Below are 26,072 nucleotides of genomic sequence, written 5' to 3' on the forward strand. Positions count from 1 at the left end.
TGCTTGAACGTGGACATGAATATTGACTTTTTCTCCTCACAATCCATTTTTTCAAAATCTTCACCCACCGGGAATCAGGCTTGACACGACAAAAACCTTTGACTTTATTTCATTACAGCTGTTTCTGTTTCAGCAAAACCAATCAAGGTGGTCAGCAAGTTACATGATGTCAAATGTAGAGTTGGACAGCCGGTGAGCTTCACATGCGAGATCGATGATCCAGACGCAGATGCTACAGTTGAATGGTTCAAGGATGATAAACCAGTCAAGGTGGGTAGCCTACGGGTAAAGAGACATTTTAGGATCACCTGGCAATCTCTACGCGTATAAGCAATGTCATATTACATATCCCGCTATGATAGCTTAGTTGCATAGCGCATGACTTTGTGAACGAAGAAGCTTCAAGATCAAGCGGTGCTGGTTCGACTCTCGGGGTGTGCGCTTGAGCAACGCATTTCAGGACTGCTGTCCATTTAGCGGCACCTAATGGATGGAATAATTTCCCGGCAACAGCACTTCAACAATCGAAGAACTTCACTCTGTCAATCTCGGTAACCGGCCCAGCGTCAAAATCCTCTACAAGTATGCAAAACTATCAATAACCGGTCAAGGCTTTGTCAGTCCAAAGATAAAGATTCAAAACCAACCAAACCAACCATATTTTGCGTTACTAATTGAACAATTAAAGCCTGTATTTTGTTGCAAAAGAAGATATTTGTTTGGTTGCAGTTAAGAACAACCTTTGATAGTGTCAAGTTGCAACCTTAAACAAAATTCATTTCAAAAAAATAAACCCAAAAGCCATCTTCAATATTTAAATAGCAAAAAATAAATGCAAACATCCGATTTACGTTTTAGATTTTTTAAATAGCCTATATTTTACAGAGAATTTATTTTTTGAGTAGTTCTTGTGATTATACACCACAGGTTACAAAATTACAACCTGCCGATCAGATACGGCTGGACGCTTCGCACACCCGGCCTAGGGTGCATCATCTGACCTTTTTCGTTTAAATTTTGTTCTACAGTTGTCAGAAGTGTTCCTTTTGTCAAAGTAAACACACTTGTGAAGTTTTATGCGAAATGATTTGGATCTAGGGGTACCACATCGCAAATGAATTTTTGACATATAGACGTCAAGCGAAAAATGCGAAAAGCCTAGTTTCAGATGGCATGTCTGTGGTGCACATATGTACCGTTAGTCCAAAAGCGTCAAATCATTAATTTTAGGGTTTTTCTCTCTAAACTGCACACCTTTTGATCATTTTATTGCAAAAAAATATTCGCTGAACTTTATCTAAACTTTAACATTCACTGTTTTGGTCACAAAACACCAATAAATGCACATTGTTTTGCTGAATTTGCAAAATTCTGTATTTTCCGAATTGAAATAACACAGTTAAAAAAGGCACAGTTTCCTGCTCAACATAATATGCAGTATCCATTAAACATTGTTGTTCATTTCCTTCTTCCGTAAATTCGGACACTGCCGATAGCTGCATTCAACAGTCTGCAGAACAGTTGGGAATCTCTGTTCAGACTTTGCCGATGAAAGATAGTCGCATCCAAGCTTGACGCCGCCCCGTTCAGCTGCATCATTCACTACTCTCAGCTGCCTTACAACTGTGTAGCAAGCTGCATATGAAGGACAGCTGTCTCACTGAAGAACATCTTCGTCCATGAAACTTGTACAATGGCCAAGCTTTAGTGCTGCAAAAAGGAACCAGGAATCTTCATTGATTAGATCAGCCAACTTGGTGGCTGACAACATTGGAATCAACCTTGGTTTTCCAAAACCTTCTACAAATCTTTTTGATGGCTGTCTGAAACTTTTCATTTTCTTTAGTATTGCTCTTGCCATTGCTGCTTTCTCAGCTGGCAGTGTCTTGGTGCTGAAAAGGGCAGAGGGAGCAAGTTCTCCAGACAAGTACCATGTGTGTAGCACGAAATATTTGAGCGCTACCTCTGCTACCAGCTTGTCTTCTTCTTTGTATTGGTGTAAGACTTTAATAAAGCGCAAGTTGTTTGTTGGTGCGTTGACTTGGCACGGTGCTAAAAACCAGTACCAGCCATAGCACGACAAGATAAATTTGACAAGACGCTGAAACTTTGCAATTTGAATGTAATACACCATTTGCACGTCATGAACCAGTATGTCTGATAGAATGCAAAGGGATGAGTGATCAACCATGTCGAAGTCGGTGTTTTTGTGATAGCAAAATACTGGATGCACAGTTGCTTGGGCATGTGTCCAGTGAAAGCCCTGGATTTCATTTTGCACATGAAAAGAATAATTCTCTGAAAAGTCCATTGCAATCAAAACTTCACCTTCTTGCAAATTTTCTTTTCTGGACTTGTAATAATTTGATTGTGCTTTGGACACACAACTATGTGAAAGCAGTTAGACCAGCTTCTCAATCAAGGTTTCTATGAAATCTGAAACACTCGTGATCAACTGATCATCGTAACAATTTCTGCTCTATCAACTGTTGTCCACTGTTTAAAAGTGATGTCTTCATCATGATCCTCAAACAGCGAGTTAAGGTGGCTTCTCAAAACTTCTGAAGATGGACAGTGGTCACACTTGCAAAACATGCATTCTCTTGAGGTAATATCACAGACCATTAAAGAATGCAAGTCTGTAAGATTCTGCCAAATTTCCCGCCTCTATCAGTAACTTTGGGATTCTCATGAATTAGACAAACACAAACTGAATGGGTTCCGGAAGCTCCTGCCAAAACGCACCATTTTGGCCTTAATGTGCAAAATTTTGACAAACCAATCTTCATATCTGGTTGTCTCTTTTTAAACTCCTGATACAATTCACTTAGTGTCACCAAAACCAATCTGTTTTGTTGATAGCATTTTTTGCCCACAGACACTTTATCCTTTTGACCTGGAAGTAACCTACTAAATTCATCATTTTCATAGAACTTCAACACAGAATCCATAATCTCTTGAGGGAAAGCCCTTTGTCGACGTGGTTGAGGTTTTGGAAGATTGGTTTTGGTGACACTAAATGAGTTGTATCAGGAGTTGAAAAAGAGACAACCAGATATGAAGATTGGTTTGTCAAAATTTTGCACATTAAGGCCAAAATGGTGCGTTTTGGCAGGAGCTTCCAGAACCCATTCAGTTTGTGTTTGTCTAATTCATGAGAATCCCAATTTAACGTTGTAACTGTTGTATAAGACGTTGTAACCGGCCACGGAATTGGTTTTAACGTCTCCCCTCAGTCAGTTGTTTAAACTGTGCTACCCATCCTTCTTTCACTTTTAAAAATGCATGGTACACTTACTACAGCAAACTACCTCATTTCTACTCGATTATCCCACTTCATATTTGGAAGCTAGAAAGCCAAGGAAATTATCTTTCATTTAAGCCAAGTTGCAGAAAAATCGAAGTAGAGAGTTTTTTGCTATAAGCGATCAAAGTTTCGTCATGCATGACTGATCACAAAGAGTCATGTGTGAAACTAGCCACTTGGTGGCCTATAGTGATATAACAACAAACAAAAAATATATCTTTTCAGAACCTCCTTACTTTGGATAACTCATATGCATTGGAATTTTCAAGTTACCATTTGAAACACCTTCATAATAGCCTAATAGGTCAAACAAAATTTGCAGTTAATTTTTACGCATGAGCGATCACGAAAAGGGCCAATTTTCAATCATCGATATCTCAAAAAGTACTGAGCCGATTTTGGTAAAATTGGTATCACTTTTCTCAGAATTGCACAGAGTTTCTACATATGAAATTTTATAAAAATCTACGACATATGGTTCCACAACTGTACCAGTAGCCATGAAATGACCCCAAAATAACAAAAAATGACATAATTTAATCCAATTGTGGTACCCCTAGATGTTAATGAATTTTTCTGAAAAGTTGCACATCTTCAACAATCATAAAAAGGAACATTTTAATCCACTGCAGAAAATCAAAGAAAAAAATGAGGGGCAGATGATGCACCCTAACCCGGCCAGTCGAACTGTGCGAAGAAGTGTGATACACACTCATGCAGTATAATCCTGAATAAAAATCCAGTCAAAAGTTAACGCTGTGTGAAGTGTTTAACTATTGAAATTGCTGTGAAAGATTAAATACGTGTGACTTTGGAAGTAGCCTTCGTCGCATGTGATAAAATAATGATATTTTTCACAACGCATTTACCTGCAACAACCAAGCATGTTATTTGTGGCGTAGGCTACTGCTGAATAATTCACGCCCTCTTCTGAATCCCCCCGACAAGTTGCAGACTGTTCAATAAAATGGTTATTCGGCTGGCGAGTAAGCTATCTTTTCCCAGTCACCAGGCCCTTTCTCGAAAAAGTTTGGGCGACCTTTGCTGTCGGTTAATAAGTTTCTTATCTGCATCAACAACTTTCAGTTTATGATTTCAGGCTTCTTCTAAATACGAAATGACAAAAGTAAAAGGCAAATACACATTGAAACTGAAAAGCAGTTCGGTTGCGGATGAGGGAATTTACCAGTTCCAAATCAGGGGTGTCAGATCGGAAGCGACACTGGCATGCAGTGGTATGAAAGCTGTGTGGTTGTAGACATGCTTATGCAATTAGGTTTGCTCTTCAACGACACGTAGCCTATCGTGTGACGCAAACTTTATGTTTCTAGAATTTATGCATTGTATCTTACAATTTATAGTAGGCTACCATTAGACTATTCTGACCGGATAACAACATAACTTCAACAAACTTTCGAAAACACAATTTCTCAGCAACCGGATGCAGCAATGACAGCAATAAACAGACATTTCTGCCATTAAGCCGCCCTCTTCAGTATCGCACCACCATTGTTTGAGAAACGCAAACATCCCTGTATTAGTGGTGAGCCTACTAAGTCTAGTGCTGACAACCAAAATAAATTTTCCGCTTCTATATTCTGCAAGCAATGTTGATACGGTACTTAACTGAGCTTTTGTATTGTTTATTGTTAGATCCTCCTGTAGTTGACAAGGAATTCATGGAGAAATTGAAGAAAAATCCACTAAAATTTAAGGCAGGAACTAAAGCTAAAATCGAGGTTCCTTTCACTGGAAAAATGCCACATTCGTAAGATTATGAGTTTTTGGCTATAAATTACATCATTGCTTACATTACAGATCCTATTTTATCAATAAAAGTTGTCATAATAGTAGGCTAAAGCTTTTCAACATAGAAAGAACATGTAAGCTTTTGTAATGACAGGAGCTTCTTGTATTATTACCAAACGAAACGAATACATTGCATAAGTTTTCAATATATCTAAAATTTGCTTGATTTCAAATAAGTGTAGCCTTCTAACCTCACTTGAAGTGTTGTGCCGACTTCAGCGTAGGACTAATCAGTTTACGTGATTAACATGCTTCATCAATGTAAATTTATTGTGTTGTCTCTTGGGATATCAGACAGCTTGGAAGCTGGTTTTGCGTCCAGAAAATGAACAGCCAGAAGGTAAAAAAACGTCTTCCAAAAATGCTTTGTTCTTCGTATATACATTTGCTTTTAAAGCTTTGGTAGAAAGTTTGCTTTATTGAACCATCATACACAAACAAAACAAAGTAACCTTAGCAGGTTTAACATGTTGTATTACACAGAGATATGACATAATTAAAAAAAATCAACTCAAACGTTTTCGTTGTCGACACGTACGAGTGTCCTTATCAGGAATTACTTAAACTTGCAATATACCGTACATAAAATGAAGATTATAAGATAAATCTGACTATGCACTATGACTGTTACGACACTGCGGACTGAAAAGCGCCAACTGAACATTTGTATTTATGAAAACTTTGTTGTTAGTGACCACTCTAATAAGGTAGAATGGGTAAAGGAGAATGCACTTAGATTAAACTTTTTGCTTTTACAATACTCATCAAACGAACTTACATTCAAGTAAGTTAGGCTAATGTGTCTGTTCTTGTACAGTAGATTTTCTGGTCTCTCGCACCTTACTTATACAGATATTTCGATAATCTTTGCAGTGTTTGTTGGACAAATGGCAGAGTAACATTGGAAGAGCGAGGGCGGTTTGCTATGAGCAACACAGACAAGGTTGCCATATTGACGGTCGATGCTTGTAAAGTTACAGATGCAGGAACTTATGAACTGAAGATAATCAACGAAAACGGAGAAATGGATATCGAGCTTCCTGTACAAATTATGGGTTGGTTGTTTATGAGAATATAATTAAGTTAATTACGGCACCGTTCAGTGCAGGGATATGAAAGCAGTTGTTTCTGTGAATGCTTCTATGCTTCACTTTTATGTTTTCAAATCAAATTACATTAAAATTGCACCAGTTAGCGCAATTACAATCAAAGTCAGTTAGAAATTCCATAGAATATCAAATATAACTACCTCAATACAGTGCCATTATCAACTTATTATCCATGGTAAACATTGCATCAGCTTAAGCTAGTTTGATTGATTGTGAGAACTTTTAAGTTATCTTCAGACTGAGAAAGCTTCTTTGAGAGCTCAATCCTGGCAGTTTCGTTTACCGTACTCCAAAATGCTTTTGACGCAAGGCCAGTCACCGAGTTTGACAGAGTGAAGGTTTCGATAGTTATTGAAGTGTTGTGTGTACATTTTTCCATCCACTAGGTGCAGCTGAATGAAGAGCACTTCTGAACATGAGTTGCTAAAGCGCTCACCCCAAAACTGAACCAGCGCTGCTTGATATCGCCCTTTTTCGTGCGCAAAGTTAGGCAATGAACCAACTGAGCTATTGTAGGGCGGACGGAGATTGAAACGGAAGCCGTTTTTTCTATTGCTTCAACTTGCACATTCTTGGTCCAGTGGCACCACTATCTTCTGTTCTTTTCTCTTTTGCTACATGGACTCGACTTGAACTCGAAAGAAATTGAATGTTTTTTTATTGGCTAACCAAGATCTTTGCTATAATGACCTGACTGCCAACAAGGCGACAACATAATAAGCATTTGAACTTTGTGTTTGTTGGTAGGCTACTTTTTTTCAGCTGTAGTATTCAATCAGTCAGCTTACCGACATCTTTTACTCATTTCACCAGAAGTAAATTGTATTTGTTTGTATTTTTTAGCTAAGCCTCCTGCACCATCCGGTGAAATAGCAATCAGCGATATTGGGAAAGATTGTGCTAAATTGTCCTGGAATCCTCCAATCGACCATCATATTCCAGTAGAAGATTATCTAATTGAGGTCAAAGGTCAGAATGCAATTACAAGTTGTCTAAAAACGGAATATCACCTAAACAATTTTTGATCATAACTCTAGTTATTTAATGATCATCTTTAAGATAGCAAGCATATTAATGGATTGGGTTACTGACAACCAAGAGATTCGTGTTAAAATAGAATTACCTTGAACTTTCAAAGTTTAATATTTTGCATATGCGTAGTTATATTACAATACAAGCTACTTTGCTGTTTGTTAAATATATGATAGAAATGTTTTGTGATTAATTTTGTTGCAGATGACAAATCGGGAAAATGGAAGCCTCTCGCCAAAGTTCCCAGCAGCGCGACATCTTATGAAGTAAAAGGATTAAAAGAAGGCGAAAAATATCAGTTTAGAGTTAAATCTATGAATGAAGAAGGAACGAGTGAACCATTGGAATCTAAAGTCGTCACTCCTTTATCTCCAGACGAACCACCGGTAATAGATCCCAAGGTAAATCTATGAGATTATTATTGAAATAAGTCGCGTACATTTACATGAATTTTCATGTAAATCGGCTTTCCGAAAAAATACAGTTTATTGTTAAGTTATTGTTGAAGAAAGTAGCTAAATAGCTTTTTTTATTTATTTTTTTATTTCATTTCTGTTGGTTCGTCAGCTCAATGGGTTAGCAATAGCAAAAACTCTGTAGCCACGTTTATCACAAAATAGCTCTCGTCCTCATTTTTGCTTGGTATTTAGCATTGAGGAGATGGACTCAGCCAGGAATTTGGATTTAGCACAGCAATGTGGGTTAATTGGTTGCGCTTCTACGCCCGCAACTGCGCGGAAACTAGCCTATCTTTTGCAAGTGCTGAGAGCAAACTGTAGGCTATTTACAATAGATGACGAGAGACATCGTAAGAAAGCACACATCATTGTTATTGTTATCATTAAAGTCAAAAGAATGGTAAGCCATGTATTTTTTCACTTCAAGGTCATAGAAGAATTGGAAAAAAATCCTATTGTTGTAAAAGCAGGAGAAACAGCTAGAATCCGAGTACCGTGTAAGGGAAGTCCCCCTCCAAGCGCAACTTGGCATCATGATGGCGAGGAAGTGTTACCAGTCAAAGTGAGTTTGCTTAAGAGTAACTCCAACTTTCGTGTTCCATCAAAATTCACACTAGCTACGTTGACACAATGCATGTAGACGTTGAATCAATGTAAAAAAGACAAGTTTTTGCTGGCTGGTCAATCTTCCAAAAAAGTAATCTAAACTTATGTTGCCAGTAATGTATTTGCGGAAATGCAAAGTTGTACAATTAAACAACGAAAACTCCAAACTATTTTAAAACAATACTTAAAATTACAATTTTGGTTGAGAAAAGCCTGTTAAATCTACAGCAAACTGGTCCGCCCTATTAGCTCAGTTGGTAATAAGCGCTTAACTCCACGAACGAAGAAACTGCAAGATCAAGCAGAACTTGCTCGACTTTCGGGATATGTGCGCTTGGGCAAAACATTTCAAGGATTGCTCTCCATTCATTGGCTATCAAACAAACAAAACAATTTAAACAGCACCACGGCACTTAGCCTATCGTGGAGTAAAGGAACATTTGAAATCTATACTTAATGCAAATACATTGATATAAATTTCTAGCATCACAGAGCAACAAAGACTTCAAGCACAAACGAAGTTGTCTTAGAAATAAGGAAGTGTCAACTTTCTGACAGCGGCAACTACGAGGCTAGAATATTCAACAACGTTGGTGGTGTCGTCATAAATACAAAGATAGTTGTAAAAGGTATCATTGTTTCAAACCGATCATTGTTTGTTTGTTTTACTTTCAACAGTGTTTCAAATGATGCAGCTTAATTTCTGTTTATAACGTCTGTCAAATAAGTTTAACTAAACCACTCAGACAAAGAGTTACTTTACATTTGGATGTGTTTACTTTATAACCAACTTACAATAGATTTAGCATCCATCAATTAAGCATTAGCCTAAGTAGTAAGATATAATACCCAAGTAACAGAATTTCTAATAATTTGCATTCACTACTTTAGTTTCAAAAATGGTCGTATTTTCGAAACAATCTAATTTCTTAACATTGTATATTAAAACAAGCATCAATTTTTCTATATAATCAACATCTTGAACTTCTTTAGATATATAACGATAGGCTCTGTGCTGTACATATTTCTTCTTATTAGTTTAGGCATAGATTTACTTAACATACAAATAACCAATCAAAATGAAAACATTGAAGTGATGCATTTGGGTTTTAGACGTTTGCGACTTTAGTAAGACCTCCATCGTCTTTGATAACGTTACTCCCAATGAAGTGGGCATGTCTTGGTCGGCTCCGGAGCAAGATGGTGGAAGTCCAGTAGAAGAATACATCATTGAACGATCACTGGCTGGAAAAAATAAATGGGAAAAGGTGAAGAATTTTAAAAAATGTTTAAAAAATATCTTAGCTTTTTTTCACTATCGCCCTGTAAGCTCAAAGTAGCCTACAGGATACTATGTGAAAGCGCTATTCAGTGACACAATGGCTTGCCATGTGTCCCATTATCTTATATTGTAAACTGTCCATGAACATTGGACAAGTCAATTCTGAAGCAGTTCTCAAAAACAAAAAAACACCATGTATGCATTGACCAGGTGGGTGAATGTAAATCCGATGCAACCAAATTTACTTGCAAGAATTGTCAACCTGACATGACCTACACTTTCCGAGTAAAAGCGTTGAACAAGCAAGGTGCCAGTGAACCGGCAATTTCCGCCCCGATCAAGTGTGGTGCTGAAATGGGTGAGTTTTACATTTTTTTTAAAGATTTAGTTAGGAAAAAAGAGAATTCAGTTTTTGTGTCAAATTTTACCTTGTTAAAACTAAATAAATTTTTAAACTTTGTTTCAACTAATTTTGATATGAATCATGTCTTTGGACGCAAAACCGTTCTTATTAAAAAATATTTGTAAGCTGCATATTTTGGATTCAGTGAAACCTTCAATTGATCCAAAACTTCTGAAAGAATTGATTGATCATCCGATTCGGGTAAAAGCGGGTCAAACTGGAAGACTAAAGGTTCCAATTCAAGGGGGACAACCTCCCCCGACTATAACGTGGGTAAAAGACGGAGAGCCACTGAAAGGTAAGCTAAAATTCAACTTGGCTTTACAGGTATTGTTTTTTTGCTGTTGCTCAAGTTCTACCGATTAACTCAATTTATTTAATTCTAGAACGTTAATAATATTTTAAATCTAACTGAAACGCTTGTGTGCAATTGTGCATTCAATCGAAGTGCAGTAACATTTTCATTGTCACAATATGTCAGGCCTAGATCCCATAGATCGTAATGTTGATAAAACTTTGTTCCAGAATTTTACAATCCCATTTGCAGTTTGCACCCACAAAAATCTCTATTCTTTCCTTACATTCTCATTATTGATACTGTGATAATGACCACCTGGATGGTTTGTCACAATAGAATCAAAGTGCAAAATCCTCTTTCTTATTGTTAATAGTGTTAGATTTCACTTTCAAAAGCAGCCTTGCCCATCTTCACTTAATAACTTGCACACAGGCCTTCCTGCTTCGAGCCATCTTTTTCGAACTATCAGACTTTCAAGTTGCAATGAAATGTTTGTAATTCTAACCGCAAGCTTCTTCCATCTCCCAAGCGATCTAAGATAGCCTATATCTATCAGGTTATTCAGCTACCGGCCTATTGTTTTCGCTGTCATATCAGCTGACGGAAGTCTTGTTTTTCTACGTTCGCAACACATGTTGCATTGTATTGACTGAATATCTGGTTCCTTTAGTTGGATAAGTATTTGAATTTATTAGACAAAACTTATAAGTTTTTTCTCAGCTGACGGGAAACGCATCGTATGCAATCATAACGACGTTAAGAATGCAACTGCCATTTTGCATAAATGCCAAAAATCCGATAGTGGATTGTACAAGTGTAAAATTAAGAATGAAGCTGGAGAAATCGAGGTGCCACTTCAAGTTCAAGTTGTTGGTGAGTGATTTTGCGGTCGTTGTGCAGTTGTTATAAACCTGGCAAATGGCATATGGCCTCATGAGACCAATTCCATAGCTTACTGAAGTCTTAATTACACTGTCTGTTATTGTCGTTTAGTGCAGTGGTTCCCAACTCATGGGTCGCGACCCAAAGTTGGGTCGCTTGATAATTTTTTTGGGTCGCTTGTTTTTGAGACATATTGTATCTTGGGCGAAAAAAAATAACAATAAAAAAAATTTAAAACGTAAAGAGATCGATCACAAAACTGGAAAATATAAACACAAGTCATGAAGCGTTTCATGTCGAGACATCGGAAAGCTTTGTAGCATGATCGTAATGCAAGAAGTTTTAACAATTTTCGCTTTTATTATTGTTATTATTATTATTAAATGTAAACCCAACAAAAATTTCAGTCTCAAACACAAATTAACTTGACAAAGTTATGTGATATATATTGTAACGTGCACTATAGGGGAAGGTCTAGTTAGTTGAGCCAGAAATCGATTTTTCTGCAATAAAAATTTAACGACAAACTTTACCAAAAATCCGAATCCATCATGATAAATTTCAGTCTTATGCGGTTCTTGTGAACATGTTTGTGTTTGCGACTGACCCCGATTTATATCATTTATCGGCATTTTAAAATTGAAATTTAGCCGGCTCAAATGATACCCTAAATTTCACGGTTGAGCCACCCATTGTTCACGGTTGATCCACCATTATTTCACTTCCAAAAGATATCCCAAAACAGAGCTCAATCTGCATCAAACACAATAAACTCTCTCTTGAACATCTTGCAAATAAACAATCAAAAAAACTTTAAACTGTGTATTGTGTCTAGTGTCTTAAAATGAAAGAACAGTGAACACTGAACGAACAGAAATTTATATTTCTGAAAACACTGAGAATCATTGAATAGGAAACTTTGCACGAAGGTGTTTTTACCTTTCTGAAGCGATTTCGCGAGGTTTGTGAAGAAAACGAACATTAGCAACCAGTGGCGTTGCAATCGAGAAAAATATAAGGGGGGTAGTGCTAAAAAAAATACCCTCAAACTGGCGCATTACAAAAAAAACTACTCTTATGGAAGTTTAAGGGGGGCAGTGGACCGCCCCCGGCTAGGACACCAGTTTTACGCATCAATTACAGTACGGTACAACAAAATTAGGGCAGTACGTAAGGACCATCGGCTCATAAACTACATTCCTTATGATAAAGGCATGGCTCAACCGTGAACATTGCAAGTGGCTCAACTGTTAACATCGCCGCCATTTTCAAAATTCATGAAAAATTGCCAAGAACCAACTGGCTAATCAAGCAACGAGAACTACTAAAACAAAGAGTAAGTTACCCTCACCTATCCCAGTATTTCCATTAAGACAACGATGAAACATCGTAGGAAAACATAACACATTTCTTATTTTTTTCAAAACTACTTTTACCTACCATTTTACATTTAACTGCTTCACAATTTTTCTGCTTGTAGAAAATCCCTAAAACTACATGTGCTGATGGACTTCAAGTTTTTCCATATTTTTGGTATGAAACGGTTGACTAATCATGCACGACGTTGCGATAAAACCGGATGGATCAACCGTTACCCGGCTCAACCAACCAAACCTTCCCCTATGTCACGAACGCTATGTCGGACAAACTATGACAAAGTTTTCCACACGTTGGACCACGCATAGTCTGGTGTGGTAAAACCGGTAAAACGCATCAAAGATAAAGCCCCAAGTGCTGTATGGACTTATTGCTTTCTCCACAGAGAGGCCTTTGCTGCAAAAAAGCTGTCTCAAGAGCTGCACGAAGTGTTGAATGATGTGAAGTGTGTAAACTTCATCAAAACAAGTCCACTAAATCGGCATTTGTTTTCGTCTTTGTGGATTCTGATTATTATCAAGCATTGCTGTTGCACACAGAAGTGCGATAGTTGTCACGAGGTCGTGTCCTGAAGCGAGTTTGTAATTTGCGGGAGGAGATTGCTATCTTCCTGAGGCAACAGAACTGTGTGAGATTAGCCGAGAAGTTTTTGCAAGAAGATTTCAAGGCAAAAGTTGCTTACCTTGCCGATATATTTGACTCTCTGAATTCTCTAAATTTATATATGCAAGGCAACGGTTTTACGGTGATTGATCGCGCCTCAAAAGTTTCTGCTTAACACAAAAAACTCATATTCTGGAAAAGTTATGTCACCAGAGATGAGTAGGCCTACGATATATTTCCTCAGCTAACGCAATATATCTGTGGCAATGAAGTTGATATTAAGCAAACGATAATAATTAGACACCTGGAACAGTTTGCCAAAACGTTTGTGCACTACTATGGAGAATCTCTAGCACTTAATAACCAAAATGATTGGATAATTGATCTATTTTTGGAAAAGATCCGCCTCAACTTTCCATCCATGCTGCAGAACAGTTTATGGACATAACGACAGAACTAGCAAACCGTATTTCTTTTGCGTCCTTCAAAGTCAAATACTTCAAAGATTCTGCAAACATCCACTTTTGGGCTTCCATGTGCAAAGTGTATCCCACAGTTTCACAATTAGGGATTCAAAAACAGATTCCATTTGCAACAACTTGGCTTTGTAAGATTGGATTTAGCGCCATGTGTGTAGTGAAAACTGAACAGCGAAACCGGCTGGACGTTAAAGCCGACATGCGGCTATGCCTAAGCAAAATAACGCCTCGATTTCAAAAGCTCACTGACAGCAAGCCAGCACAGCTATCTCATTAGTGATTTGATAAACATATTATTTTCGGAAAAAGTTACTGCTTTTGTAGTGCTGTTTGTTTGCAACACAATCTTGTATGGCTTTTAAAATATTACGACAATTTGCTTGGGTCGCAAGACTTTACCGAACCGAATTTTTTTTTTAAATGGGTCGCCTTAAAAACGAGTTGGGAACCACTGGTTTAGTGAATTTATATTCAGTCTACACTTAAAGCATCAATCTCAAAGTAGATTAGCCACACCGGCTGCTAATACCATGAAGAAAATCAAATGTTTTATAATTGAAGTACCGCAAATGTTGTTTTTGAAGCTACAGTATTTATCTAACAAATAAAACCAATCAACAACACAATATTTCTAAGGTTTGCTGCAAAAAAATAAACAATAAATATTTCCGTTATGAAAAAAAAAACTACTCTTTTTAAGCATTTACAAGTAGGTTTTTTTTTGAAGCATAATAAATGCCTTCTTGTCGTTTGGTTTCATTTGCTTCAATGATTTAAAAAAATAACTCTCTACCGCAGTTGTTGGCTATATTTATCAAGTTGACATTTGATATTACAATAGACCTTTCCCGCAGCCAACCAATGAAGCGTGACGTTGAAAACAAACCACTTCAATAACTGAAATCGTAGCAGTAAAGCACAGTTTTTGAACGTTTTGATGGAACCATCGCTCATTTCAATCGTACATTTTGTACTAAAAGTACTTTTTTGACTGAGTATTACATTTAAGTTATTTGTTTTCAGAAAAAAATTGAATTTACTACAGGGCCTTAGCCCATGGGCCTAACTACCGCCGGCACAGCGCTATAGCCTACTGCACGGGACCACTAAACGAAAGGACCTCGCATTGATAAATTTTATTTCAAAAATATTTGAGTTAACAACTAAAGTAGGTAGCCTAAACGTATTATCATTTCATTTAGAATCTACACTTATATTTTTTTCGTGCAGCATTTCCGTTTATTAATTGACGTTTTTGTCCTAGCTTACCCTATGCTTTTGGTCACTCCAGGTTTCTGGCCACTTAATGTTTGGTTCGGCTTCTTTTATTCTTATGGAACTAATATATTGACACAGAATGAGACAGCATAGGCCTATGTATTTTTCGTAATTATTACTTTCTGTCGAAATAGGAATAATCACATCACAAGTTTGCAACACACACGCATTCATTTTAAATTGGACTACAGCGCAAGTGGAATCCCCAATACCATACTTTTTGGTTAGGCTAGAACAATTTTATTAAATTATTAGCCTTGTTGTCTAAAATTTTAGTAAACTTTTTAACATTATAAAACTCTAATTAAGTACAAACAATTTATAGTAATGTAGCAGCTGCATGGTTGAGTGGTGAAAACGTTTGCGCGACGTTCGCAAAGGACATCGGTTCGACACCGCTCCAGAGTTTGCGGCTGTGTCTCGGCAAAGACACTTAATGGCATGCTAAAATAAGGATAGCAGCTGACTCGACACTTAGGCTATTATCTCTTCGTTGCTTCTTATTGTGTTGCATTTGTGATCGCAGTGAAGGCTACGTACTCTATATGTTGTTGCAATGGAAGCAAAAAAACGTGATTAGGCTAGCTTATTATTGGACTTCATGTCAACTTTACTGGGTGGCTGATATGAAACTATGGGTAGGCTAAACAAACAAATAATTGAAATCTTCTGTGGTCGGAAAAAAAGATTAAAACGTAGCTTCGATTTCATATCTAAAGTAATCACCAAACTTCTGCGGAAATCCAGCTTTTATTGGATGAGTTTGGGCAAATGCTAAGTGTGTGCCCTTACGTCTTCATCAATAGGTTGACCCGTTGGGCAATTGAGCCAAAAAGCCGCCAAAACAAGGCATAAGCTTATAGTAACAATAAAGGTTTGTCAACAGCTGATTGTAGCAAGAATTGACAGCAATAGACAGTTAGACACCGGTGTTTCTGGTCTGCAGCTCGTACGAGCTTTATTACATAGGCTATGTCGTTTCTACGTTCTATAATTGCCAAAGCACAGAACCAAATGGAGGCCTCATAATTGGATCGGAGCTCCAACTGACGAAGTTGGGCTACGGCCTTGATTGAATGGCAGTCCAGCTTATTAGCCTACTTCAGTTGATTCATATTCAGTGCAAGTAGGCCATAAGTGAGTATGCTGCATTGCGTTCACAAGTAAAGAAGCAAAAAAGCTACAAACTGAAACCCACTTAGCCTACTTATTGTAGCAAATAAGACAATAATTTTCGCTTATTATTATAAAGACTTAGCTAAAGCAGAAAGAAATTTTAAGCCTATCAGAATTGCAGACCAACAGCGTTTTGCTTAGAGATTAACACACTACCGTACCAGCAGTTCCTTCAAGCGCCATAGCTTATGCGCAGTTACAAAAGCCCATTAAATAATTGGCTTATCATTTTGCTTGTTTTTCATATAAAAGTAACTTGAATAAAATTTAACAGTCAAATCCTTGTTTTTTAACGTTGATTCCATGTTTTTACGAAAATTCTGCTAACTACGCAACAAGTTATCAAGCATTCACAAGCAATTTGGTGCTTGCCAATGAAGCAGCCAACGTGATTGTTTTCAACGTCACGCTTCATTGCACAGAGCTGCGGGAAAGGTCTAATTGTTTTACAACCAGACGCACCTGAAGCACCGAAGGGACCAATTGAGATTTCTGAAGTGTCAGCCAAGGGTGTGACTTTGTCCTGGTCTCCGACGCAAGATGACGGTGGTAGTCCTGTAACTCACTACGTCGTTGAAAAAAAAGAAGAAGGGCGCAAAATATGGAGCTCAGGTAAGTCAATGCGCCACGGGCCTACAGTTTTACTTATTCCAGATATTTGTTTTTATAAAAACTCTTTGAACTAAAAACTGTAGCAATGCATTATTGCACAACTCTAGTTATGATAAAATTTACTAGGAAGTCAACAGTTGAGAATATATCTATTTTTGACGAACGCGATTCGTCCAAAAGTACAAATCCTCGTAGTTAACTGCATTCACCAGAATGTGCAAAAAAGGCCACAATTTTCAACGGTTTATTTCAGGGATATCTATAACTACCGGATTGGAAACTCTGTGGAACTGAAACTTTGTTAATCCTTCTGTAGTTGTTGTAGTTATGTGATGACCCTACTGATGTATAGCATTGAATAGAGGTTCCAATCCCATAGTGATAGATATCCTTGGTTTATTTAAATAAATTCTTGAACTGTATGGTCGAGTGGTCAGAAAGCTAATACTACGTTCGAAAGGACATTGGTTTTACATCAATCGAAAGCAGGCGCGTTTTGAAAAAAAAAACGTTTACTGACAGTTCTTGAAGGTGGGTGCATAAATAGACTTCTTTGTCTATCCGTCCACTTATTCTAAATCTTGACTGGTTATGCGTTAGCTTGGAGAGGGTACCACAAAAATTTATGATCTATGAAGCTGAAGTAGGCTAAGTAACAACTACGATTCTACAAGTGGATAAATTTCAAAACCTGATTTTGATTTTAGTTGGAAAAACTGCCAGTGGCAATGCAACAAATTATCGGGCACACGTACCTGCCGGAAAAACATACGAGTTTCGTGTCCGTGCTGTGTCCGAAATTGGAGAAAGTGAATCCAATGTGTCCAAAGCCGTTCTTGTGAAAGATCCTTACGGTATCACTAATGGTGTCCGACGTTTTTTTCGTAAACAGTTTTTCGTAAAATCAATTCTTCGTAAAGCAATTCTTCGTAAAGCAATTCTTCGGGCATGCACTAATAGTAATAGGCTACTATACGTTAAATACACTCTTCTACATATACTTCATGTGTACATCACACATTTAATCTGAAGAGCCAAAATAAAGTAAGACACAAGATACTATATAAAAGAAAGCCCTGGTAGGTATTGCTTAAACATGAAAACATGGACGTTATAAGGTAAAAAAAATTATTTCTCATAATCCCACGAGAAATCTAATCTTGGGTGTTCTAATTTTGAAATTGAAAAAGAAGTCTTTGGACTTGTATGTTATACAGATAGGCGATGTTTAAATTTTGATATCGCATTTTAGATCCACCTTCGCCTATCAGTGGAAACATAGAGATGGACTCAACTACGAACGACTCTATTAGCATCTGTTGGGACAAGGTAAGTTGTCAATGCGAGACTCCAAACTTCCCTTCAATAGATAATCACAAGAACGCTGTAGCTTACCCAGACACCGATTTAATCGATGTTTTTATCCAAGTTCCATTGGTTTTATTTACTTTTTTTTTTCTATCCAGCAAAGGAACAAAACGACTTCGTTGAACTTTGCGGAACAATCGCAACGTAAACAATATAATTATACCACATCTATCAACGGTGAAAACTAGACTTTGCGGTCATAAAATTACAAATGTTGAAATGAGCTTTTATGTTCCTGTGTGTTTTAATTCAGGAAAGGTTTTTTGTAATATTCCAAAGCTATAGACAATTAGTGAGATGGTCAGAATTAATCAAATCTTTAGCGATCCCTTCGAATATTTTTGTTCACTCAGGTAAACTCTGACGGAGGAAGTCCAGTTTTGGGATATATCATTGAGAAAAGAAAAAAAGGAACATCTACTTGGTCAAGATGCAATAACGCGGGAAACTTGTGCACGGATCTGAAATACAAGGTGACTTCTTGTTTTGTCTAGTCTTTGTGCGGCGACAATTGAAGGCAAAAAATAAATACAAGTTAATCATTTGTGCTGATAGCGAAGTAGTAGAAATTCTTTCCACATTCAAGTAGGGCGATTGCAGGTTTCCCTGTTTCTTGGAGAAAAATACACTAGTTTGGTCAAATAGGATACCGTATCTTTTTTGTCGCATTCAGGTTAATGCTGAGAATTTGAAATTTAAATTAAGTAGACGGAGAGGATTATAGGAAGCCAACAGTCGCGTACGATGACCATTTTTTGGGTGTTCACTTTTTTCAGCAGGCTTTAAACACACACTAGGTTTGTGAGTTCCTCAATGGCTGTTAATCATGTCAAAATATTATGATGTGATATTATTTGAAGAGTCATTGTGCAAATCAAGCATGTTTTTGAAACTTTCTAAAACAAGTGACCACTCAAAAAATGGTCACCGCACGCCACTGGAAGCCACTCTTCTTAAGTTTTATCGGTGGCAACAGACTGAAAAACTAACCATCGTTTTGTGCAGGCGAATAATCTACGAACAGACATCGAGTACGAGTTCCGCGTAATTGCTGTAAATGCTGCAGGGGAAAGTGATCCATCACGCCCTTCCAAGCCCATTCTGGCTTGCGATCCCGTAGCTCCTCCTGGAGATGTGAGCGGTTTAGAACTTATTGATTCCACGAATTCGACAATGACTTTCCAATGGAAAGGAACCGACCATCATGGAGGAGCAGATTTCCTTGGATACGACATAGAATTGCAAAAGGTTTGGAAATAACTAAAGCTACATTTCATTTAACTTCTTTGCTTTATTCTTTTCGTGAACACCACATTTAAGGACATTCACTTCTGATGAAAACGATATCATATGCTAAATGTTAGTTTTTCAAAGCATCTTTGCTCCTTGAATCTGATGTTAACTATCTGCATAGACAAGACGTAGCTTCTTTTGCATAAAATCTTTCAAGAAAAACGAAAAAATACTTTGCTTTTATTCAGGAGGGAAGTGACAAATGGATCAAATACAATGATAACCACATTACGGGGACTTCGTACACTGTTCGTGGACTAGAAAAAGGAGGGTCGTATTCTGTAAGAATGCGATCTGTCAATATGAGATCGTATAGCAGATGGTACAGATACAATGGAACTTTTATAGCTCAAGAATTCAATGGTAAATCATCAGTAAGAAATTTTTCCAAAAAGTATATTATACTGTACTTTCTTACATAGCCAGCTCAATATAGAAACTCAATGATTTCTCAAAAAAAGAAACTGAAGCGTTGCATAATACTGCTAATAGCCTACCTAATTACTTTTCAGTTGCTCCAGTCTTCAAGATGACATCAGAACTAGAAGCTGTAGTACGCGACGGATTTAACATCAATGCTGGAGGCACAATAAGAATCCATGTTCCATATCATGTAAGCATAATTCAATGAACTTCTTTTCCATTATCGTAGAATTGAATTTTACAAAGCTCTGGATTAACACTGTCACGTTGTATATAATAGGCAAGGCTGCAATCACAAATAGCGAACATTGGCTCCTATGTGTCCAGTCTTTTACTAACATAGTAAACTTCTCTAATGCTTTGTTATGATTGTTTCCAATGTCTTGTATCAGTGAGCCTTAGTCCTTCTCGTTGTTCATGTGACAGTGACTTTAGAAGTAATGCAGCAAAAAATTAATTGTTTAAGTATTATGCAAGCAGACGTTACCTGATGGTCAACCTTTTGAATACAACTTCTTAATTTGTGTCTTGGACCCAGGAATACGTAAAGAAGGGGATACGAAGGCTCACAGTGGTTGCCTTATTCTCACGACACTGTCAGGGCCGTAGTTTGTAACGAGTTAAAGATGGGCTGAAGTTTTTTTTGAATTGCAGAAAGCTTTGTAGTGCAGCTGGTATAGTCAGTTACAAAATAAGTTTGCAAATGTTACGTAGAGCATAGTTAAAGAATAATTGCGGCTGGCTGGCGGCGGCTGGAGGCGGCTGGCGGGTTCCGGCTGGGGAGCTGATGCGAAAACCCTTCGCACAGCTACCTTGGCCCTCGTCCATTCTACCGCTGAGTACTGCGCACCAGTGTGGTGCCGCAGCTCTCACACCCGCCACATTGACACCGCCATCAATGACGCACTACGCACTGTGACTGGATGCCTGCGTCCCACTCCAACGGACTGCCTTCCCATCCTTGCAGGCATCCAACCTGCTGAGATTCGCCGTAAAGGAGCCATGATTTCGATTGCTCGTCGCGCACTGGACCCCGACCACCTCCTCCACAGTACTTTCCAGCGCCTGCCTGGAGGGCAGCAGCGACTGAAATCAAGACGCCCGTTTGTGCCCGCCGCACGACAGCTTCTGAACAGCGTTGAAGATCTTGGAATAAGTGCGGCACACTGGACGGGCTACACATGGAGCATGGAGTGGCAAAGCAACACCTCCCGACTCCGTGATTTCCTACCCGACGTCGATCCCCACCCTCCGGGAATGTCCCTCGCAAGACTTGCGTGGGTCCGGCTTAACCGCCTACGAACCGGCGTCGGTCGCTTTCGTTCAGACATGTGCAAATGGGGCCTGGCTCCCTCACCGGGATGCGAGTGTGGCGCCACAGACCAGACAGTAGATCATGTCGTCCATGACTGCCCAATCCATCAACCACCACATGGAGCGCTTGGACTGAAGGCCCTGGATGACGAGACTGTCGAGTGGCTGATGACATCATGCCCAAACATATAGTCCAGAAGAACAGCTCATACGACGAAGAAGAAAGAATAATTGTTTCGAAAAACAGTTGAAAAGTTACCAGAAAGCTGTTTTTCGAAACAAATCCTTTGCAGTAGGCTAGATGTAAAGCAAGTATACCGGTAGTTGAATTAACAAATAACCATGAGCATGCAGTGAATATCCAGGTCGGATTCTACTAGCGCAATGCAGGTTATCATTACAAGATTCATTAAACTAGTATCGGTGCCAATTGTCATTTTACGATAAACAGAAGCCCTTCTATTGTCAGATGTAATAAAGCCCTTCGTATCCCATTCTTTAGATATCCCTGCTTGTGCCCACTTTTTATGACCACTCCAGGTCATCGATGTTTGTCAGGAATACACTTACTTGTTAGTAGAGAGCAGACGATCCACATTTTACCGGATTGTCTCGTCATCGGACAGCACTCATGCAGAAGGCAGAATGTGCGCCAGGCCTGACAGTTTTGTACCTTGACTTGTTTATCATGATCAAATTGAAGGGATTCGAAATGACAGAAAAAGGGCATTTTTATAATGACTTTGTTGAGCAAAGATATATTTATGTTACCTGTAGTTGTATTTGGTTTCATGTCCATTTTTGTTAAAACATAAACTTGAGTATGAGTTCTAATGTGTTAACATCCTCTGACAAGCCAGCAGATTTACAGGAGGCGACAAGCAATCAATCAAAACGAGTTGGAAGCAATGCAGTAACGACTAAGATTGTGCCATGGGTAAATGAGTTCACTATGGCAATATTTTGATGCAAACGCGGTACTGTATATCTGACGCGAAATGTAAGCAGGAGGCATATTTTTGACATGTAAATAACGGTACGAGAAACAAACAAAATGCAGACCAAGAATGATTTGGACAACAAACATCACTAAATGAACAATATTAAGTTATGAAAGTGCAGTACAAACAGCTTATGGTCGAGAACAATGGCGCATTGTACCCAATCCTCAATACGAGGAAAGAACTTGATGATGATGATGATGATGACGAGAAAGTGACTTTAGCGTTTTCTGTCAGTTCTGAAGGAGCTATTTACAACTACTGCATATTTTCTAAATGTTGTCAAGTCTTTTCCACCGACCAAAATTTTGAGAACAACGTTGATAAATTATCATAATTGTTAATCGTATTTGATTAAACAATGAAACACTGGAAGTGATAGTATTGTTTATTTGTCGTTCTTTTGTAGGCTCGCCCCAGGCCAACAATTTTATGGAGTAAAAATGGTCATGAACTTGAAGAGAGCGTAAATATAATTGAAGCTGACGGTGTGTCTCAACTCTTCATACGAAATGCAAGAGGATGTCACTCCGGAATGTACAAAGTTGTTCTTAAAAATGCATCGGGCGAGCAGTCGCTTTCTGTGAGGGTCAACGTGATAGGTAAGCTGATCAGCAGTGCTGCATTATTAGGCTTTTGCACTATATTCAGAGAATCGTCGCACGCTAAATAGGCCCACCTGCTTAATAATCCAAAATTCGTTGGTTCCCGAAGTTGGCTCAATAAGCGTGATATTCTCTATCACAAAAAATCTGCATTATTCTGCAGACGTCCCCTCACCACCCAAAGGTCCCCTCCAAGTGATTGTCAACGAGAACGACGTTGTTCTTCGATGGCAACCAGCTTCATGCGACCATGGAGACGTCGGTTATACAATACAAAAGCGAGAAGCTCGTGGAAGGTATTGTGATTGTAGCTGATTCAAAAATGTAGCTTTACATGTTGTTTTGGGAAAATTTTCGCTTGTTTTTGTACTCAGAAAATTCAATGGTAGATTTTGACCAAAGTCAATCTAAAGGTGTTGTCTGTTATGTGATGTGAACAAATACCTTCAATACATAAAGAACAATTTTTTTACACAAATTTAACGAGCAAAATAACGATCTGGAATATATAGCATGCAGTAGCCTGTACTTTCAAATCACAGGTAGCCTACGTCAGGTAATCGTAAATCCACGATTTCACATTCAAGATGTCAAACTAGAATTCAAGGTGCTTTGACCAACAACAAAATAAAGGACTTTATGATAGCTGTTTTCCACCAAAATCAAAAGTCTTTTCATATACAGTATAAGAATTTTCAAAGGGTTACATCGCTGTGACAGTACAGAAACGTGATCCACAATTAAGCGGGCAATACAGGGGCTGGAAGTTGAAATGATGAAGACTTTGCGATGGAGAGCCGGAGTCATGGATTTTAATGAAATCAATAATGAATGGTGTTTCCGTAGAATGCAACACATTTCATGGCTGGCAAAGAAAACAAATAAAGAAATTTTACACCAGGTGAACCAAACCAGAACTCTGTTAAAAAGTATGAAAACCAGACAATATAAATTTCTCGGTCATATAATAAGAAAGCAAAAAGTGGAGCATCTCTCTTTAACTGGTAAAATTTTTAGAAAGCGAGCACCTGTCAGACAAAGACAAACACATTTGAAGCAATTTAACGACAAGGCAGAAACAATCATCCATGCAACATACAATAGGAACATTTGGTCTAATTATTCATCTGAGGCCGTCGATGCCTGGTTCAGGCAAGGCAATTGAAGAAGAAGAATGAATACATTTGAGGGTCTTTTAAAACACTTGGATGTAACGAAAGTATAGTGTTCAAAACAGGTTGCGATGGTTTGGGCATGTTCACAGAAAGGAAAAGGAGCGTGGGGCAAGACATGGTGATTATAGGCATGACCAAAGGACTAGCTTGACCCAGAGTATTGAAATTAGTTCTGTCAGTTGCCACAAAAGGAACCCCTTGCTTACAAAGAAGAATTGTAGGCCTCATTTCATTCCTCATAATTTGTTTCAGAGATTGGTCTACAATTGCTCAAAATGTACGCCAGTGCTCGTATAAAATCACCGACCTTCACAAGCAACGTTCTTACTACCTTCGTGTTCAAGCCGAAAACAGCATCGGTAAGAGTGAACCGTTGCAGACCAAGGAAGTGGTTTACATCAAGCAACATGTTGGTAAGACATTGGATTTTCTGGTATCTTGGCAGCCTATTAGTTTTCTTAAAGCCGATACGTTTGCGTATGTGACGATATTTTCTTACCGCAAGACTTATTTTTATTTTTTATTTCCCACTGCCTTAGATTGCGTTCATGCTTCTACTTTAGTTGTTAACGTAATGGATGGTACATTTATTTCGAAGCCTGTAATAAACCCAAAGTGACAGGACATTTCAACTTCTGTAGCAGGGCTGCTCAACTAGCGGACCGCGGTCCGAATTCGAAACGTTTGGGTGTTGATGGTGGACCTCGGGCTTCTAAAAGAAAACCTCATTGCCACGTTTAGGCCCAGATTTCTACTGAGAGAAAGAAATTTTTTCTGTGATTACTCTAGTAGCTGGGAGGCAAAGCCCCCCAGACTCCCCAACACTTTTTCAAAAGTCCTAGTCGAGTAAAATTTTACCTAAGAAAAAAATGGTTCGATACTGGTAGGCTACTGATAGATAAACTTTCGTGGTTATTGTAATATTGGAAACGTGCCTTTAAACTTCTAATTTATTTGAGAACCTGCCTTTTAAGTTTGTACCTTGTGTTTCGCATTTTGCCTTACGCGTTTTCCATGACCTCTTGATTGGCCGCTGTTAAATACGCTTTCCTGACAGCGTTGTGCGATTCAAACTCGAGTTCCAACGATAAGTCAATCGTTTTAGTACCGCAGCTATGTGGGCGTTTGCGTTGCTAGTTTATGTTGAAGTCTGAGTACCGTACATGTTGAGATTCAAATAAAGTTATCTGCTTGTCTATGAGAGTTCATCCGAGATAGTTAGACGTTAAGACTTCCGCGAAACCTTACAGTTATGTGTAAAATAAGTTATTCATCAGAGAGGTAAAAATATTCAACTTGTCAAACTGGATCTTTGTTAACATTAATTGAGTTAGCCTGATCTATAGCTTACGTCTATTTCTGAGAACAGCCAGTGCTGTGTTAAGCCCTTTATGGGCCCCGGGGCCAAAACAATTTTGGGCTGCCTAAAGGAAAAAAATCTATGGTAATATAGTGTATATTTTCACTGAATTGATATGAAAAGGTGGTTTACTTTAATAGACTTTCCAACCAGTTTGGAAAACAACACAACACAAACATTCAACACAACACAAACAACACAACACAAACAACAAACAACACAACACAAACAACACACAAACAACACAACACAAACAACACAAACAGCTCGGCAGCCGTGGCCGAGTGGTTAGCGCGTTGGGCTCGTAGTCGAGAGCCTGCATGTTCGACTCCAGCCACCCGCACTTGCTGTTGTTTCTCTGGGCAAGAAACTTTACGATAATTGCCTCTACCCAGTGATCGATTTCGAGTAATGGGTAGTACCAAATTTAAGTCATAAGTAGAGTAGACAACCGGAAACAGACATTGTCGTCGGCTGCAGCGTGGGTCAGGTGTATGTCGGAAGGCGTACACCGATGCATAGCGCTCAAGTCCGCTTTCCCGCAATGCAGGATAAAGATAAACAAACAAACAAACAAATTGACCGAACCACACTCTAATCTGAATGAAAGTTTAAAAGATTACGATAAACATGTTGTTACCAAAACATAAAAATCTATTATTTGTGGACCCCTTGAGATGGTGGGCCCTTGGGCCGGGCCTCCTTTGCCTTCCCCCCCCTTGACACAGCACTGAAAACAGCGATGGGTTATCAAATATTGTAATGGGCACATTTATTCATTGTCAATCGACTTTGAAGTAATATGTTTTAGCTTTTCTAAAG

At 38.4% G+C, this 26,072-nt stretch overlaps 1 protein-coding gene across 1 annotated transcript in view; it reads left to right on the plus strand.

The window, feature by feature from the left end:
* The window catches only part of LOC145769110 (myosin-binding protein C, cardiac-type-like), a 47,990-nt gene that overhangs the window by 15,872 nt on the left and 6,046 nt on the right, over nucleotides 1-26,072 (plus strand). Inside the window, exons 11-32 of the mRNA XM_082580707.1 lie at nucleotides 134-270; nucleotides 4,407-4,542; nucleotides 4,961-5,075; nucleotides 5,990-6,171; nucleotides 7,069-7,194; nucleotides 7,462-7,658; nucleotides 8,143-8,277; nucleotides 8,806-8,950; nucleotides 9,435-9,589; nucleotides 9,814-9,961; nucleotides 10,152-10,304; nucleotides 11,025-11,177; nucleotides 16,556-16,711; nucleotides 17,419-17,565; nucleotides 17,964-18,040; nucleotides 18,433-18,552; nucleotides 19,085-19,327; nucleotides 19,561-19,735; nucleotides 19,885-19,985; nucleotides 22,520-22,712; nucleotides 22,879-23,011; nucleotides 24,143-24,303. Of these exons, the coding sequence (XP_082436833.1) occupies nucleotides 134-270; nucleotides 4,407-4,542; nucleotides 4,961-5,075; nucleotides 5,990-6,171; nucleotides 7,069-7,194; nucleotides 7,462-7,658; nucleotides 8,143-8,277; nucleotides 8,806-8,950; nucleotides 9,435-9,589; nucleotides 9,814-9,961; nucleotides 10,152-10,304; nucleotides 11,025-11,177; nucleotides 16,556-16,711; nucleotides 17,419-17,565; nucleotides 17,964-18,040; nucleotides 18,433-18,552; nucleotides 19,085-19,327; nucleotides 19,561-19,735; nucleotides 19,885-19,985; nucleotides 22,520-22,712; nucleotides 22,879-23,011; nucleotides 24,143-24,303 (3,288 nt within the window). The remainder of the gene's footprint in view (nucleotides 1-133; nucleotides 271-4,406; nucleotides 4,543-4,960; nucleotides 5,076-5,989; nucleotides 6,172-7,068; nucleotides 7,195-7,461; nucleotides 7,659-8,142; nucleotides 8,278-8,805; nucleotides 8,951-9,434; nucleotides 9,590-9,813; nucleotides 9,962-10,151; nucleotides 10,305-11,024; nucleotides 11,178-16,555; nucleotides 16,712-17,418; nucleotides 17,566-17,963; nucleotides 18,041-18,432; nucleotides 18,553-19,084; nucleotides 19,328-19,560; nucleotides 19,736-19,884; nucleotides 19,986-22,519; nucleotides 22,713-22,878; nucleotides 23,012-24,142; nucleotides 24,304-26,072) is intronic.

Source organism: Aplidium turbinatum, chromosome 1 (genome assembly GCF_918807975.1).
Source record: "Aplidium turbinatum chromosome 1, kaAplTurb1.1, whole genome shotgun sequence".
NCBI classification, from domain to species: domain Eukaryota; kingdom Metazoa; phylum Chordata; class Ascidiacea; order Aplousobranchia; family Polyclinidae; genus Aplidium; species Aplidium turbinatum.